General features: G+C 39.0%; 1 protein-coding gene across 1 annotated transcript in view; it reads left to right on the forward strand.

The window, feature by feature from the left end:
* LEPR (leptin receptor) overlaps positions 1-18,597 on the forward strand; it is a 34,754-nt gene that overhangs the window by 553 nt on the left and 15,604 nt on the right. The window contains 7 exon segments of the mRNA XM_009585679.1: positions 2,176-2,475; positions 4,179-4,296; positions 11,186-11,391; positions 12,986-13,131; positions 13,834-13,978; positions 16,841-17,137; positions 17,312-17,429. Of these exon segments, the coding sequence (XP_009583974.1) occupies positions 2,176-2,475; positions 4,179-4,296; positions 11,186-11,391; positions 12,986-13,131; positions 13,834-13,978; positions 16,841-17,137; positions 17,312-17,429 (1,330 nt within the window).

Here is an 18,597-nt window from a genome sequence, read left to right on the forward strand (position 1 = left end):
GCTCAATTAACTGTAAATGTTGAATATAATAAACTGGTTTTCTGATTGGGAAGTGTCTGTAACAATATTGGTGTATGCTGTTCAGGGACAGCTGGTATTTGCCTTTCTTTTTTTTGATTAAAAAAAGAACTATTTAAAGACTTCTGGTGATGATGCTTAGGGAGAAAGCAGATGCTGTAATCCAATGATGTTAGTTTCAAAGTTTGTGTCATCTCCACAAAGGATGAATAGATAATTAGACTTCTGTATCTTTTCTATGTATATACATAGACATCTTTCTGTATCTTTCTATATACATACCTTTATCCACTGAGTATCAAATATTGTGTTGTTGACAAATTCTTCTTTTAAATACCTTACGTAGTCTAAACATATTGTGTACCTTTTAATTAGAAAACCTGGCTGCCTCAGGAAGTTTTTATTAGGCTTCAGAGCTGTTTGTCACTATCTGATGGCCTATAATGACTGAAAGTCAGTGTATCTATCCAGTGGCCATCTTGGTCTGTTTCCAGATAAACTAACAGCCATGGCTGGCATCTTTGTAGCCCTGTTAACCCAGACGTGACATAAGCCGCTATTTGAGGGACAGAACTGTAAGCGATGGCCTCCTATGTGTCTGTGTCATGGGCAAACTGTTACACCTGTAGCAGGAAAACATTCTTAATGCATGCTGCAGTTTATTAACGGGCATTTAAGAGCTATAGCAATCCTACGCTAAACGTTCTGTGTTGTAATGCGTTATGATTTTTTTACCACTTCTGCAGAAGTGGTAAGTAGCTGCACACATTTTGACTTTATAGGATTTAATTAATCCTGTGAGATTGTCTGGTGTGATACGCGAGGGGGGAGTCTGTTTTTTAGAAAAATAGATGACTGGCAGGAATCTCTTCCCACTCTGCAGTTGCCTCTCTGAATTGGGTAGTGTGTCAGTTATCTGTCCTGCTTCATAGGCAGTCATGTCACTTAGTCATTTGTCCTTTTTTAATCATGTATTATGGACTAATAGTCTGTTTGGTCAACTGAATCCTCTGCATGGAGCCAGGAGGTCTAATGAAGCTGATATTTACAGAGGCACAAGCTCTGTTAAATGAGAGAGGAGGAAAGAGCAGAACCCTTCAGGAGTCTGGCAATACAAAATCTGTGTAAAGAGAAAACGAAACACTTTAACACACTGCATAGTAACACAGTGTCTGCTTTTAAGGTAGCATGCATCTACCTTTTTAAAAGCTTTCATTTTGTGTTTTTATATTATTTAGCTTATGCTTATGTGCTATTAATCAAACAGTGCTAAAGAAATTCTGTTTTTCTTATTTTGGCTATTGCAAGGCATAGAGCACGAATTAATTTCTATCTAATGAACTGCTTAAAATATTTATGCACTTACTGAGCGAAAAGCTAAATGCAAAGTACACAAATGACCCACATGCCTTTCTGTAACTAGAGCTTTAATCTTTGAAATCCATGCAGTGTTTTACAGTAAGCTATTTCCAAAACCGACATGCTTATCGTTCTCAAAAATCATTGTTAGCGTAATTCAAGTTATGACTTACCAACAAGAGCTACAAATATGGTCAGAGCGATTTTATTTTGAAGAATCTAAGTCTGATGGAAAAGATTCTTTTCCTACATCTCATTTCCCAGATAATGCCCTGGGGTTGCGTAGTTACATACAGTCATGTATTCTTGTAATAACTATTCTTTGGTGTTTAACAGTTACTATGTGACTATGTGTTATATTTACAATGGAATTATTTTTTCTACAGTAAAGGAGCCATGTTTTAAGAGCTGGATTGCGAGTGTCCCAGCACTGCAGGGGGAGATGAGACTCATACCTGTATAGTGCGTTAATTTAGGTTTAGGATTCACTATTTTGAATTAATATAAGCCAATTTACCCCAAAGAGATGCTTCCCTACAGTCTTGGTCTTGACCTATTTCAAGAGGTTGAGAAAACAAAACTTTGGGGGAGAAGGCTGGCATCTGTCAGATGTGACACCGGTTCAGAGGGTGTGTTTTTGGTAATTTTGTCTCCAACTCAGAGAAGAACAGCCCCTGGAAATAGTCTGGTTTTTATGTAATGAATGTGTTTCTGTATAGCATCAGCCGCTCCCTTTTCATTGTCAAGTAATATGAACTTTTTCTTTTATTTCCGATATCTTTGCCTTTATGATTGCAGACCTTCTTCAAATGGCGGTTGCCCACTGTATGGTCCATCAGATTCCTCCCAGGAACTTTACGTTACCCTGTATGCTGCTGAATGAGACATTTCTGAGTCCTTTCTCTGCTGGATTTGTAGAGAGCTGGTCTGGTTTGAGGAGAGCATCTGAAACCAAGCCTTCCTTGCTAATGAATGAAGAAAGCTTTCTGTGTTGTCTTTGGAATGATAACAACATTGATTGTTCCTTGTACAGAGCAAGCATGCAAGCAAGGAAGTTTATTCCTTCAGAAATAATTATCTCTGCTTCTCAGGAAATAGGTAGGTTTTCCATTCAAGGGCATAAGAAGTTACTTCTTCAAAAAAAAAAGGTTGGGGTTTTTTGTTGTTGGGGGGCAGGGGGCTGAGTTGTATTAATGCATATTCATTTTTATCCAGAGCAGACAACATAGTGTGGTAAAATCCTTCCTCACAGAATTCTGTAGTGGAAGATGAAGGAAATTGTATAGCACAGTTTCAAAGGGGAAAAAAATAGTTGGCTGTTTTTCTAGGGGAATGCTGAATAAAATATGTAGCACTGTATATGAGGACGTAAGCCCAGATCTTCAAAGGGTTTTAGATGCTATGAGAAATATTTCAAATATTTTTGTGGATGTGGGCTTTAAACTCCTTCAGGAGGCAGGGGAGATGGAGAGCAAGTGCCGTCTTTTCTGCCTGGATTGTGATGCCTTAGGAAATATCTGTACATGGATTAGATTGAATTATTTTTTCCTAGACTGTTTTTCTCCTCCTGTAAACCACAGTCTCTGAGCAGCATACTGGCCAGTTGGCCTACTGCTATCAGCGGCAGGAATCTCATTGACCTCAGTAGAGTAGAATTTCATTTTACAAGAACTGTCCCATGGAACAAATAAATCTCTGTTAAAGACTGCCACACTAAATCTGTTGCTGTGTGTATGCAGTACAGCTGCATATGTGTGCACAAAGTGTACGCAGTGCAGCCACACAGAGGCTATACCAGTTAACAGTAGCAAAACCTTCAACCAGCAGCAGCAGCTTAATTTCTTTCTTCCTCTTGTGGACTTGTCCGTAAAACCAGATAGAATGTATTCCTTCTCTAATAATTAAAATGCAACAGTATCATATAATCATAGAATGGTTTGGGTTGGAAGGGACCTTAAAGATCATCTAGTTCCAACCCCCCTGCCACGGGCAGGGACACCTCCCACTAGACCACATTGTTCAAAGCCCCATCCAACCTGGCCTTGAACACTTCCAGGGATGGGGCATCCACAACTTCTCTGGGCAACCTGTTCCAGTGCCTCACCACCCTCAGAGTGAAGAATTTCTTCCTTATATCTAATCTCAATCTACCCTCTTTCAGTTTAAAGCCATTACCCCTTGTCCTGTCACTACATGCCCTTGTAAAAAGTCCCTCTCCAGCTTTCTTGTAGGCCCCCTTCAGGTACTGGAAGGCTGCTCTAAGGTCTCCCCGGAGCCTTCTCTTCTCCAGGCTGAACAACCCCAACTCTCTCAGCCTTTCTTCATAGGAGAGGTGCTCCATCCCTCTGATCATCTTCATGGCCCTCCTCTGGACTCGCTCCAACAGGTCCACATCGTTCTTATGTTGGGGGGCCCAGAGCTGAACGCAGTACTGCAGGTGGGGTCTCATGAGAGCTGAGTAGAGGGGGAGAGTCACCTCCCTCAACCTGCTGGTCATGCTTCTTTTGATGCGGCCCAGGGTACAGTTGGCTTTTTGGGCTGCAGGTGCACATTGCCGGGTCATGTTGAGCTTGAGTGTCATGTAGGCTGTTAGCCTTTTAAGTGCTGAAGGGCATATACTGGTGCCCAATTCAGCAAGGATTATTTACAAACATTTGGACATTTGGGGTCCAGCCTCACCTTCATGAATATCGTTGCTTATCATCTCTTTGTGAGTGAATTTTATCATGGCTCTTCAGGTTTTTTTGTTTTGTTTTGTTTTAATATAGTTCAGAAATGTTTAATCCCTTTCTTTTGTTTAGATTCAAATTGGAACTTTGAATGTTGGATTAAAGGCAAGCTGGACCTGTTAGTTTGTAGCCTGCGGTTTTTGAAATTGTACTTGAGAGCTGACTTGAAGGTTAATCTTTTATATGCTGTGTAAGTACAGACTCTGTTAAATTTGTCACTGTTAGCATTAGAAATCTGAAAGCATTTACTAAAACATCAGCATTGGCCTCTCAAGCTTGTAACACAGTGGTAGCATTATCTTTGCAAGCAGACGATACGTTGTGCACCTTTATCTTATCTAAAAGTAATCTTGGACAATATGGAAAGTTTATGTTTCTGTCTTTGAATGAGAAATGGTTGGAATGGAAAGTCCCCCTCCTCTGTCCTTTCCATGTTTCTTAAAATGCTTTAATGAAATCAGTGTTGACTAAATTAGACACTAATCAGTGTTGGCTAAAATATCTTTGCTTTTACAGTTGCTTAATTTTAAAGCTGCGATCTTGGTTCTGCCTTTTTTATGCTTTTGACCGTAATGTTCTCTCTCTTGAAGTAATTATGTTACTTGACATTTAATACAATGCCAAATGCTACTCTAATCACATTGTTGCCTCTGAGAGGCACCCACCTGTGCAGTTGCTACTGTGGTGAATATTCTCTGGAATGGTAATAGATCTATCTGACTGTGGGCTGGGTAGGTCTTGTACACATCACCTGCCTGATTTGATCATAAAAAGATCTATTTGATTCCACTTCTGAGACCACACTGTTTTTTCTGTATTACTGACAGATTGGAAGGAATGGCATGAACACACAGACTTAATTTCCTTAGGAAACAGGCTAAACATAAATAGTTGAATTACCTGAATTTACAGGTGACGACTTCTAGAAGCCAGAACTGGGTGACAGATACCACTTGCCACAAATTATCCCTGTAGTCAGGGTAGAAAGCAAGTGTATTAACTGGTAGTAAATATGGTTGTTTAGTTGACATAATACTGTAAAGCTGAAATCAGATTTTGAGTGGGTTCCTCATTTCCAGTGTTCCTCATTACTTTGATTTCTGAAATACCATTACATATGTGTTTGTGGGAGAAGTAGATCTGAATTTGCCTCTGTTCCATCCAGTCTCAACTGCAACAGAAAAATCTTTGCCAGTAATCCTAGTGTAGTAATCTCTATATTGAATTTTTTTGGTATGCCTAACATCCGTGGAACAACAGATTCAAGTCTTAGCTGGGATGAAGAGGTTCTTTGTATTATGAAGGGAATTCAGTAAGTGTCATGCAATTTATGAGAGCAGGCCCTATAGACTCACTAGAGTCCTTGTGGCATTTCTGTATTTGATTACTTCTTGCTGCAAAGGCGAGACGCAGTGCAATCCCTGACATTGGAGAACTTGTTTCACTCCCCAGATTTCATATTAATATTTTTCTTTTAGGGTCCCTATGTTCTGGGGGAACAGCTAGGAAAGCATTTCAGATTTTGGTAATGTGACTGCTTTCCCTGTTGGCTTGCTGGTACCTTAACATTCTATTCACATGAGCCAAAATACCTTGAAAACATTCCCAGTTTTAAAAATATGCATTCCTGGCATGTGTTACTCCCTGGGAGTCTGGAGATCAAGCCAGAATTCTCACATATAGGACAGGCAATGTACAAAAATAATGACCTAGAAGAATCTACAACAAAAAAGCTTGGATCCTCAACAGCCTTTAATTTTTTCAGCATTAAAGAAGTATCCTCTTATTTTACACATCCACAGTTTGCCTGCTTGTAAATGATACCAAGTTACTTGAAATAGAAAGTATTGCCCAAAACAGTGCTATGACAGTATTCTGTAAGAGGCTCAAGCAAGGGTAGTGATAGGGCTTTTACCTTCCCTAGCAGCATGTCTTTGGGAGGGGAAAGATTATTCTGGAGCTTAATTAGACAAATTAGATTAATTGTCTACCAAAAGCGAGTGATCTTTCCAGTTGTATGTATTCTAGGAATGCTGTAAACCCTGATGGTTAATTACATTAACTGAAATCACTTAGCCTTAGGGATCCTTTCATAGTGACACAGATGAATGCTCCCAGTTTAATTTTGAGCACTGATTATAATTTGCCCTTTCAGCAGATGGTGATGTATAGGGTGTACTCATATTTCTGACCTATTTGAAGTACCTGTAAGGTACCCCTTTAGTTCTGGGATTAGTCTCATGTGTTTTTAAGGATAAATCATGCAATTTGCCTCCAGATTGGTGGCTTAGTTGAGTGCATCAGTTATACATTGAGCCTTCTTCAGCTGGAGAACATTAACCTTTCATTAGAGACTTATCCTCTCATGAGCTAGGCAGCCATCAGATGTTCTGCAGTTTAATGGGGCACCTTGTTCAAATAAGTACTGTCCTAGAGCTACTACATCTCAAATACATTGAGATATAATTACTGAAAATCCTTAGAACCCCAGACAGCTTTGCTCCGTCAATTCCTAATTAAGGTAGCAGTTGCACAAACACAGTATATAGAACTATTGAAAACAGTGTTACAATGGTGACCTTATTTCTGATATGCCTCAGCATAGCTACCTGAATGTGATGTACGTTTCCTCAAATTGGAGGAATTGTAGAAGTGCATGTATTTCTTCCTAAAACAATTTTGACCTTTTGTTTTCGGTTAGGTGTTCCAGTTGCAAGACGTTGATTGAAATTCAGTAAAGACATTCTGCAGCTTCTAACTTAAAGTCTAAAAGTTCACCACGGGGCCACAGATTAATTTAGCATAAATAACAACACCTTCTGAAGTATGGTTGAACTGTGCACCAAAATACAAAATATTTAGGAGGTGTTAACTTAAGGTGTTGACTAAAAGAACTATCTGTGCACAATTGAAAAGTGCAGTGCTTGGAGTAGAAAAGAAAAGCAAGCCTGGGACACGTGCCCTTGTTGCAATGTAAATTACTTCTGTGGTTCAGGGCATGCAGTATTTTTTTCCCTCTTCTGCAGCGTCTTATGCTTCAGTCCCGTATTTCCAGCTTAAAGTCACATTGCCTTTGCACGTTCTCTGTCCCTTCTCAGCCAGCCATTAAAACTTAAGTCCAGTTCACTGGTTTTCTGTTGAATCTCAGAGGTGGGCTCTGGTAATCCATTCACAGGAGTTCATATGCTTAGTACCTCTCTGGTTTTTGCTTACCTCTCTATGCCAAGACAAATCTCTCCAATTCCAGCAGCCAGCACTATAAAACTGAATGGGGACATAGTATATACTCATATATTTTATAAGCCCTCTGTCTTTCCTTCCCCCCACCACAATTTGGATCTGGCTTAGATCTGATCACTGTTGCGTGATGTAAAGTGCTTGTTGAACCAGGATTTATAGCTTCTCTCAGTGTGCTGCAAGTCTGATGGAAAACTCCAGTTTTTAATAGCCCGTTGCTTTGTTTTAAGTTTACCCAAAATTTCTCCTCATTCTACTGAATGAAGACACTGACCTCTCCTGAACTTGTGAGGGCTTTATAAGTATAAGCTCCTCTAAAGTCAGTATCTACAGTTTAGGAACAATGGTTATTCTGTGACTGGATCCATCTGCAGCCAAACTGAAGATGACGGGCTGCTCGTGCAATCCCAGGCTGCTGCAGTTCTCCAAAATACTTTGGCTTTCTGTTGTTTTGCTTGTAATCGCGTCTCATACATTTAGCCCAGGCTTGGCAATTTGGAAAAAGTTGATGTGGGGGCCCCTCCTGATCATGTCCTCCATTGATCTATTCTCTTATCCCAAACTCAGTTTTGTGAGATAGTCCCTGTGTCTTGCCAGTTTGTGGAAAAGCGAAGACCGTTACCCTGTTTCTTAGTAGCTGCCTGCCTTCCTCTGGGAGCAGACCTGGCATCTGATCACATAGCTTGGTCTTTCCCCTTGCTTTGCGCTGGTTGCCTGCAGAGGTAGTGAGCTGTAAGAGAAGTCCACAGCATAGAAGTGAGATACTGGTAGTTCTCTGTCACAAGGGGTGGAAGGCCTGCCTGCCATGGAGCCACAGGGTATTCCTCCAGTTACCCTTGCATTCCTACACACAGCATTTTATACAGTAAACAAATGAAAACGTTTGTGTGGTGGGAGCAGGGAGAAATAACAACCCATGCCTGTTTGCCCCCAAGTAAGTGGCCTTTGAAACAATACTGGCACAACACAACATGGGGAGGAGCTCTCTAGCATTTTTTCCCCTGTACACGGGTGGTCTTCTGGGTGCAAATAAGCTCAGTTTGATGGTTAAAAATTGAAATAATTATTAGGAATGATTAGGAGAAAGATGGAGGTGGTGGGGTGGTCGTAACTGCTTTCCAGATAGATCAGATTAAAGACACGGTTTGATGAAAAGACTACATTCTTATGGATTGGTTGTGGGTTTTTTGAGAGTAATAAAATCTGTGAGCAACAACGGAAGGCAGGGAAACTTAAAAGAAAATTCTGTGAAGTCTTTAAAAGGAAATTCAGGGGAAAGAAGTAGAGCCACAACTATAAAAACAAAAATATTCCAAGTAATTTAAAAGCTGTATGTCTGCCAGATACCATCAGCATAAGGTTCCATAATTCTCGTGTCCTAAAGTCTGAGTAGTGGTAAAAGTTATTTTAGGAATGTCAGTACTGACTGACCATAGCACTAATAAGTGTAAACTACATACTCATCTGAACCTGCATAGCTTATGGGGTCATTACTGCAGAGTACAGGTGCTATGAGGGCATAGTGTTATTGAAAATCCTTGTGTCACCAGCTTCAACGAGTATTCTAAAAACAAGGTGGATGCATAATGTGTGTGTGTTGATCAGTGACCGATGAGGGGAGTGGGGCCCCAACTCAAGGAGATCCATGTGTGTACATTGTGGGTTCCCTTGCAGTCCCAGTCAGCATGATTTGCACGCGCTCTTCCCTGTAATTCATCAGCCCTTTGTTTGCTTCCAGCCTCTCCTCAGTTTTTGACCTTTTCTTTTTTAAGTAGGGCAGATTGTGGTAACGGGATCAGTGAATCACACCCATTTCCCCTGTGCTCTACAGTCGATTAAATATACTAGATACCAAATTGACTAAAACCAAAAAAAGCAGAAAATCTCATCCTTTCTTCTCCTCCTATGTAGAGTTCTCTGCTCTCCCTGAATTCAAGTGTTACAGTAAGTCATACCAACTATAAAACTATTTAAAACTTTTACAGAAAGGTTCTTATTCTATTAACTTCAATTTCTTTCTCTGAATTAGTAAAATAAAACCCTTACTATACAGAAATAATTCCAAAATTGCTTCTGAACAATTCAAAACATGAGCTTCTTTTGTGAGGATGAAATGTCAAAAGCAGGAAAGATTCCAGGATGGTTTAACGGTGAGGATTTGTCTTGGTTTTGCTGCTGTGAGAAGTTTGGCCACAAAGTATTCACACTATTAAATTCACTACCTTAAGGAGGTCTGTGTCACTGAATACCTGCAGTACACCATAAATGTGTATCTGTGTTTGAAAGAGCCTAAAGAATATTTGTGTAATAGAAATGAGAATGAAGAATACTTTGGGAACTGCTGGTTGCTCTTAGAATAGAAGCAGCTTTATGCCCACTTGTGCGGTATTTATTTCATAAATTGAGACTGGTTTGACTAAAGGCAATGGAGTTTGAAAACATGTATAAAAGAGTAATCATCCACATGAGGATTGCTCTAAAAATGCTTGTAAAACATACCTGAAAAGCATCTGTGTACTAATGTGTACATGGGAAGTAGTATGGGTCTTCTTCTTGAAGTTGACCCAGGGAAAATTGTATGTGTTTTAGAGACACAAACTAAATGTGATGGCCTGTATTTCAATATGAATGTGTATGTTCTTTTTGTATCCTATAAAATATTTGCTAGCATTAAGAGACATAATACATGATTGCTTGTATCAGTATATGCTACTTTGTAATTTATTTCATTTAAAATGTATTGAAATAATATTATTAGAAAATCTGATTAAACTGTTTATGAAGCATTATGCCCATGCAGCTATTAGTTGTTTAAAACTTCAAATGTTTATCGTAGACCATATGATTTTTGCAGTGGATTATGTAATCAAAAAACTGTGTATGTCAAACTCTCAAGGAAGGACTTGAATAGAAAGAAGAAAAAAAAAAAGGCAGCTCCCCCCCCCCCCCCCACTAAATCTGAGTGTTCAGTCAAAAATAGTCCCGTGAGCTTTACTCTGAGAAGTAATAAAAGCAAAATGCAGTAAGCACTAAATACTTTCCGTGAGTCTGTCCAAGACAATGGTAGTAATGCGTGTGAATAAAGAATTTGCTTTCCTAGGAAACATCAGACTGTCTAACAGGCAAACATGCTGTGTATAAAAATAATTAAAGCCTTATCTTGGAATTAACTGCACAAGTTAAGACTTTTGGAGGACACAGGTGTCTATTTTTTTTTTTTTTTTCAAATACTGTAAGTTGTTGAAAATGGGTACTAACATGTGTTCTGAATGGTGGAGTTCTTTAGTCTTTTGTTATTCCAAAACTTGTTTTTCACTTGAATAATTGGTTTTGATTATTATATTACTTGTAATGCTTAATTGTAGCAGAAGCTGGCAGGAATGTTAAATTATTTTGATGTTATTTCAGTGCCTCATGAATAGGAATTAGAATATAATCTCTATGGGGGTGGCAGAGAGCTGCCAATTAGTCCACTGTAAGGTAAACTAACTTTGTGTGCCTAAGAAGTATCTAGTAATAGTTACCATTAAGAATCAGAAACTAGTCTGACTAAACTACAGGTATCATCTAGTATTGTAACACATTCGTTTTAAAGTCAAAACTTATGAATACTTTTCATGAAATCATCTTAACTACTTTACTTGGAAACCATTTAAAAAGGGAGAAGCAGCAAAGTAAAAGCAATTGTTATAATTACTGCCTTTTTTTACTTTTTTCATTAATTTTTTTTTTTTTTTTTGGTAAATAAACTTTATCCAAATGGACAAACCTCCTCTATTGAGATAGAATATAGAAAGAAATACTGGTTTGTTTTGTTTTATTGTTTGTTTTTTTCTTTGCAGATCGGAGCTTTCACTGGGAGATGTATCTACGAGCTCTCTAAAGGGGACTGTCATGGTTGCTCAGTGTGACTGCAGTGAGTATGACAAGTGTGAGTGCTGCGTGCCTTCTCTGAGACTCAACTACACTTACATCATGTGGCTGAAGATGATGATTGGTGTAACACCTCTATGGTCACCTTTGATGTCAGTTAAGCCTATAGACATAGGTAAGCCTGACCTGTATTTTAAACCTTTTTTAATGGAGAACAGCAGCAGGATGTCTCTTCTGGAGAAGGAGGGCACAGGCAGAACAGGAAAAGGCTTCCTGGTGCTGTGTCACTTGCTCAGGGTGGTGCTGTACATGTTTCTTAGCTGCCTAATGCCTGTCTGGGCTCTAGTACAAAACCATACTGAGCAAAGGCCAGGCTGTCAACATACTTGATCTTTCATTTCTAATCAGGACCGCTCTGTGCCTGAGTCTGGGGCGGTGGTGGAGCTTATTTGTCTATGTTACTGAGGACTTAAATTAAAAAGTGAGGGGGAAAAAAAGCTGTTCCTAAAGTTAGGAAATAAAACTATCTCTTCTTTCAAGCAGCTCTGTTGTCCTGAGGCTTTCTTCCTTACACATACAGTTCCAGCATTTTCCAAGTTGGAAAAAATTCCTCTGTATTTAATCAAGTTAGAAGCATACTGACATTATGGATTTGATATGTGTTGCTATCCAATATGCACAGTTATTGCAGATCTTGGCAAATTTCAAAAAGGCAGGAACTCTGTCAGCTGTGGGGAAAAAATAGAAGTTTTATAAACTGCTTCCTAACTGATGTGCTTTGCAGACAGAATAACTTAAAAGTCTCTGGGTGGGCTAGTTTTGAAGATGAGAGGTTGCATTTATCATCGTGCTGCTTTTAAATTATGCTACAGGAAAAAATTAAAAATTCAGAGTTGCATCTGCCAGTTTAAAATGACATAATTGGTTTGTTCTGCTTGGTGAAGTATATTTTAAAAATGCATAATATTAGTATATGTTCTGCCAAGATTTAGCTCAATTAAAAATTATTTTGAAAGTAAAGCTACGAATACTTGTGTAATGTAAAGTTGTACTTGCTTATAGATGATATCAGTAGAACAGGTAGCATCAGTAGAACCGACATCATTTGTATTCTAAGAGTCATGAAAGTGTGATGTAGAAGTTACTGACTTTTGTTTTAAAAGCTGTGCCTTTTTCTGAGGAAGAGTGAGTGTAATCCTAATCATCACTCTAAATTGCCCATCCATTTCTCTCTCCAGAGAGTTCTCTTCATCCTTGTGGGAAATTTCTGAAACCCTCCATTTTTACTTTGCTCTAATGTAGCTCTCCTGGAGACCTTCCTTCATAGCCATAATCACTGTAGAAGGAATGGGAATATTTAGAAATTCTTTGTGTACAGTATGAGGACATTATCTCCTGTCTCTTAAGGAGCTGAGCTAATTGCTTTGCTCAGCACTCCTATCCCTCTCAGTCCTCTTTCCAGCAAAATGGCTAAGTTAGTTCTTTGTTACTGGGGAGAATCATAGCCCAATGCAAGAAATTCATGTAGTTTTAAGGCAAATGTTAGGTCAAACAGCATGTCCTGATAACTAATGTAACAGTGCCAGGGTGCACTTTTTCACTGATATTACACAGCATTAGTCTGTCATACACTAGCTGTAGAGCAGCTCTTGAAAGCTGAGTTCTAAGAAACGGCATGAAAGAGACTTCTGAATCAGTAAAAACCCATTACTGCCAGGAGTCACAGGCAATAAGGTTAGTGGTAAACTTGTCAATTAATTTGTCGGCAGTAAAGCCTGAACCTCCTGTGAACCTGCATCTGGAAATGACAGAGAAAGGTCAAGTGAGAATCTGCTGGTCTGACCCTGTGCTGATGCCATACCCACTTCAATATGAAGTAAAGATGTCTGCAAATTCAGGTCAAAATGGCTGGCAGGTGAGTCAGCTCTGCTCGCTTGGTTTTACAATGGAGCGGTGCAGGTCGGTGGGTCTCTTCCAGAGCTCAGGATTTCTTACCACCCTCCTTGTCCTTGGGCAGTGGCTCTGGTGGGCTGAGCAACGTGGCTGGTCTGGTGGAGCTGGGCATGGCACAATGGTTTCTCCTGAGCTGGTGTGTCCAGCAGACCCTGTTGTAAACATCAACAGAGTGTGGTAGAGCTGGCAAGCTGGACTTCATGTCTGTTACAGTAGGACAGCCACTACACACTGATGAAAGACCCATCTCCTGTTGGGTCTTACAAACAAACTCCCATCTATCTTTTTGGATGAAATGCTAGATTCTGTGAAGTCTAAAGGCAAAGCTCTCTCCTTTCAGCCAACCCCAAATTCCATGATACATGCATATATGTTTAATATTTATAGTTTTTATTAGTGAATTGCTTTTTCTGTTGCTACCACGTAACTGGCTCTGGAATAAGAAACAGCTGTTAATTAGCAGTCCGTAATGAAATAACATGTTTTCTACAGAGGTACTCAACCTCTACCATATTCAAATTTACAATAAATTTAAAGAAGAAAGCCTTTTTTACCCAACTTGCTACCTAAAAACTACTCTCTAGACTATTTGTTTTGCTTCCCTCTGTCTCTTTCTTTTTCGTGTTTCATTTTACAACAATAATGGCTTCTGACAATCCAACAGATGGTTCAAGTTGTTCTAGAAACCTCACTGGCCATAGACAATACACTACTTGATTCTTCATACTTAGTTCAAGTGCGGTGCAGGAATCATCATGGTCCAGGGTTCTGGAGTGACTGGAGCACACCGTATAATCTCAATTTGGGAGGTAGGTCACGTGCAGTCACTTACGTGCAGTAAATAGTCTTTTGGAATAGAACAGATTTCCCAGTTCGGTTTGTTTTGTGGAATGAGTATTTGAGAGCATGTGTTATCCAGGGAGGTACAGTATGCATGAGTTGGGCTGAAAAATCCTGTGAAAGTTCTTTCCCCTTCTGCTTCTCCTTCTGCGTGGTCTTGCCTGAGATTCTGCTCTTTCCTTTATACAAGACTTGCATTAAAAGAGTTCTGGTCTAATGCATGTAGACTGCACAGTCAGCTCCATGACACCTCCTTGTCTGGCCCTGTTGCTTGCTCACCAAGCACCTGTTCAGACACAGAAAAAGCTCTTTTTCAAAGAGTTTTTCCATTTCAAAAGGCAGTTGGCTGTGTTTAACCTCTACTCGATACAAGATTTTTCTTCTAATGCTTTCTCTAACTTTTAGTTTAGTATGAGGCTTTGTAGCTGAACTAAAAGCGCAGAACACCATTTCAGTTTTGTAGATTTAACATAATCCATCTTGGTTTGTAATGCTGAGCCCCATTCATAAACGGCATAATAGCCCCAGTCAGTCAGTTTCAATGCATGTGGCTTTAGTGTTAAGCGTATGATCTTATATACTGTCATCAATTTACTACCCAAATAGGGTGAGTTCCTGACATGTCGCACACAGTAAGAGCTCTCCTGGACTGAGTAAAGGGCTCTTACGATTTCATGAGGTCCCTTACATCAGCGTAGCTCCTGCTAAAATGATAGATCATAATGGCTCTTTATTGATGGTCAGAGTATATAGGAAGGGGAAGAAATTTTGTTTGGCAAATCCTTGGTCAGTTATCAGTATTGCTGATTCACTTTGCAGACTGGGGTGTTTTGGGTCAGCCTAAAGATTTCAGGATTTTTTGCACTGTGTTTTTCCATGCTCTGCTTATGATTAACTGGAAATGTTTTGGTCTGCGTTGTCACAGGTATCCTTTGAACTGTTACAGGACAATATTAGTGCTTTACCTAGGCGCTTACATGTACACTTGCTTACTGTATGCTAAATAGTGTAATGTATGTGCTTAAATCAAGTACCAAGGAAATAACTAAACTTTGCAGAAGGAGCTCTCTTCCCAGAAAGCTGAAAATACACAGACCCTCATGGCAATCGAGCATGAAACACAGGATGCCTGATTATATGACTAGAGGCCTAACTGGCCCTTAGTCTTTTGGATTTATATCTATCTATATAAAAATTTTTAAAAAGTGTGTGTGCATATATATATATATATAAAAAGCTATAGAGCTTTTAGAATTTTTTGGGGGTAAATACACGTTCTCTCTTTCACATACGCATATGCTGATATTTTCAGAAAGGGTTTATGAGCGTATTGAGAAATATGGACGTAAAAGAGGTGCAGTAGATACTGTTAGATTATTTTTAATTAATCCTGTTATGGGATATGTAATTGTATTAAACATACATCTCATCAGCAAAATAATCCCGTTGTGACAAACCTGATGGCAGCACAGAGGGATTAGTTTCTTCACTCCAGGAAGCTCAAATTGGCATGTGGCCTCCAATGGCCGATGATAAGATGAGCCGATGGAGGAACAGTGGAGCGTGCAGCACAGCTGGGAGCAGCAAAGCAGCTGTTAACAGGAACGCTGCTTTGCATTCACGGAGGCACATTAACACCGGAAGAGTAAATACTGAAATCAGGCAGTTATGTTTTGTACATTCATGTTCTGATTTATATTTGGTATGAAAGCCTTTGACAATGACAATATTGTAGGTCTGCTCTGCTATCTGGGAAGGCCTGTATTTTGGAAAAATCCTAAAAATATCTGATGTGGTTCCTGAACTATGGAAAGCAAACCTGACTTTTTGAGGATTTTCATGCTGGCTTTGTGTTGATCTCTGGCAAACCGTTCTTTTTCAGCAGGTGTATAACACCTGTAGCTTCCCTAAGTACCTGACTGATTGAGGCTGAGCTTATGCATGTTTACATGCTTTGCAAATTCAGTATCTTTATGCCTAGGTGAATCACTTACTGTATCACTGCTACCATTTGGAATTAACTACACTGCTGAGATTGTAAACAAGTTTTTGAGACATTAATCTCCTGCTGACTTCAGTAGGAGCAGGATTTGTAACTACTGGAAAGCTTGATTTTTTTTTTTTTTTTTAAAGTTTTTTTTTTCAACCCCCCTCCCCCAGTTCTGAATAGGAATTCTCTCAATATATATGTTCCAGTATTACAGTAATGCTTCAGCTAGCATATGATTTCAACATCCTTGCAGGGTTTGAAGGGTTAGATGTTTTTTTTCCAAGCCCAAACATCGCTCTTTGCTTATTTGGATCTTCTCTCACTTTTACCTGAGGACAATTGTACAATTTTAAAATTTGTGGTGTATGTCTTTGTGAGATGAGTTACAGAAGCTAAACCTTTCTAGGTTGCAAGTACTTGTTGCAGTATTTAAATAAGCTGACCTGATACCTTAAAAAAGTGGGCTGAGTAAAAAGCAGCAGTGTTAATCTAGTTTCCCAAGATTTAATTTACAGGAGCCTGTATGATTCCCCATTTCCCTTGTGCTGCTGTGTATTGCTTTCACTGTACCCGCCAGTGATTTTTCTGCTCATTTAACTCCTGATTGCCTGGGGATATTAAAGATTATTTTTATCAGAATTTACAAACATCAGTTATGGGGGGAGACAGTCAAGGGCTCATTTCTTCCCCTCTCCTCTATAGTCTTTAATAGTAATGAAGAAGTAGGAAATTTAGAAATACAACTGGATGATAATAATATTCTATTGACATATGCTTTTTTTTTTTTGTGCAGATTCTAATCTCAGTGGATTTTTTTTCCTTTTTTTCCCCTTCTGTGTAGCTGAAGTCCTGTACTTCCCTCCTAAGATACTGACCAGTGTTGGTTCTAACATTTCCTTTCATTGCATCTATAAAAACAAAACCAAGATTGTAATGTCCAAGAAGATTGTTTGGTGGCTGAATTTAGCAGAAGAAATCCCAGAAAGTCAGTATACGCTTGTGAATGATCGCGTAAGCAAAGTTACTCTTTTCAACTTGAAAGCAACAAAACCTAGAGGAAATTTCTTCTATAATGCGTTGTACTGTTGTCATCAAAATAGGGAATGTCATCATAGATACGCTGAATTATATGTAGTAGGTAAGACTCTAAATGATTTTAAATTACAATTTTGGTGCATTTTAATAGTAAGGTCAGAATATTTCCATTTTAAACTCCAGTTAGCTTTTATTGAGCAGTTATGACTTGTAGTGCATATTTTTTGTATAAACAATTATATCTTTATTAATAAACTTTCAATGTGTTTTAATTTAGATGTGAATATCAATATCACATGTGAAACGGATGGGTACTTAACTAAAATGACTTGCAGATGGTCTGCAAACCCAAACACATTGCGCCTGGGGAGTTCCTTGCAGTTAAGATACTACAGGTATGTATAGCTTTTAATGCACTCTTTATGTTTGGACCATAGATAGAATCATTTAGGTTGGGAAAGACCTTTAAGATCATCGAATCCAACCATTAGCCTAACACTGCCAAGTTCACCACTAAACCATGTCCCTAATACCCGAGTAGGTAACATGGATTCTATTTACAATGTTGTTCAGTATTTGTAAAGCCTGTAGATGCAGTTTGGAAGCCAGTTCTCTTGAAGTAGAGGTGTTTTCTTGTATCAGTTATAAAAATTATTCTTCTAGTTGCTCGTATCTACAAATTGTAAGGAAATAAGGAAAAAAAACATTCACAGTGAGAGTGACTGAGCACTGGAGCAGTGGCCCAGAGAGGCTGTAGAATCTCTGTCCTTGGAGACTTTCAGATCTTGACTGGACAGGACCCTGGGCAACTTCATCTGACTTTGAATTTAACCCTGCTCTGAGTCGGAGGTAGGACTTGAGACCTCTTAAGGTCTCCATTCATTCTTCGATTTTTTTCTGTAATTCTGCATCTTTTTTTTTTATATACAGACAGTAGATAAAAATACAGGGATGGAATTTAAGTCATTCCAGATGGAAAAAATCTTGCTTATAAAGAGAGAATCAAATCTTAGTTCATAAAGGGAATATTGCTTTATGAAGGTAGCATCTTTGGTGGCTAGAGCAATTCGTAGTTTTCATGGTTTTGGTCAGGTGTTTTGGCCTAGCTTGTTTTCAGATAGTTGGTTCAATTTTGTCTGTCTTTTGGACAGAGCAGGAGAACTGGGGTGTGGCGTGGAGCAAACACATTGTTGTTTGCAAAATACGAAACTGATTATTAAATCAGTAGTATGATCATCCTTATCTTCATTCATGTGCACAAATAGTGCCTGTGATAATATTGTTTTACCATGAAACTAAAAAATCCCTTTGAGTTACTAATATACTGAGCTTGAGAGTTTCCTAGAGCTGTGTTAGTCTTTATATAAACAAGGTAGACTTGTTTATATAACAACCCTTCCTGAGGAAAAATCTTCAGTTTTACGGCTCTGCTGGATTGGATATGCAAAAGTTTTGGCAAACAAGCTTAAATCAGCCCTGAAGGCCTAATCCTTTGGAAAGCTGGACTGTCTTCTCTGCTGGAGAAATCTTGGATTGAAGTTTTGAACTATCATAGTACCAAGG

The sequence above is a fragment of the Fulmarus glacialis genome, unplaced genomic scaffold (assembly GCF_000690835.1).
Source record: "Fulmarus glacialis isolate BGI_N327 unplaced genomic scaffold, ASM69083v1 scaffold35969, whole genome shotgun sequence".
In the NCBI taxonomy this organism is placed as follows: domain Eukaryota; kingdom Metazoa; phylum Chordata; class Aves; order Procellariiformes; family Procellariidae; genus Fulmarus; species Fulmarus glacialis.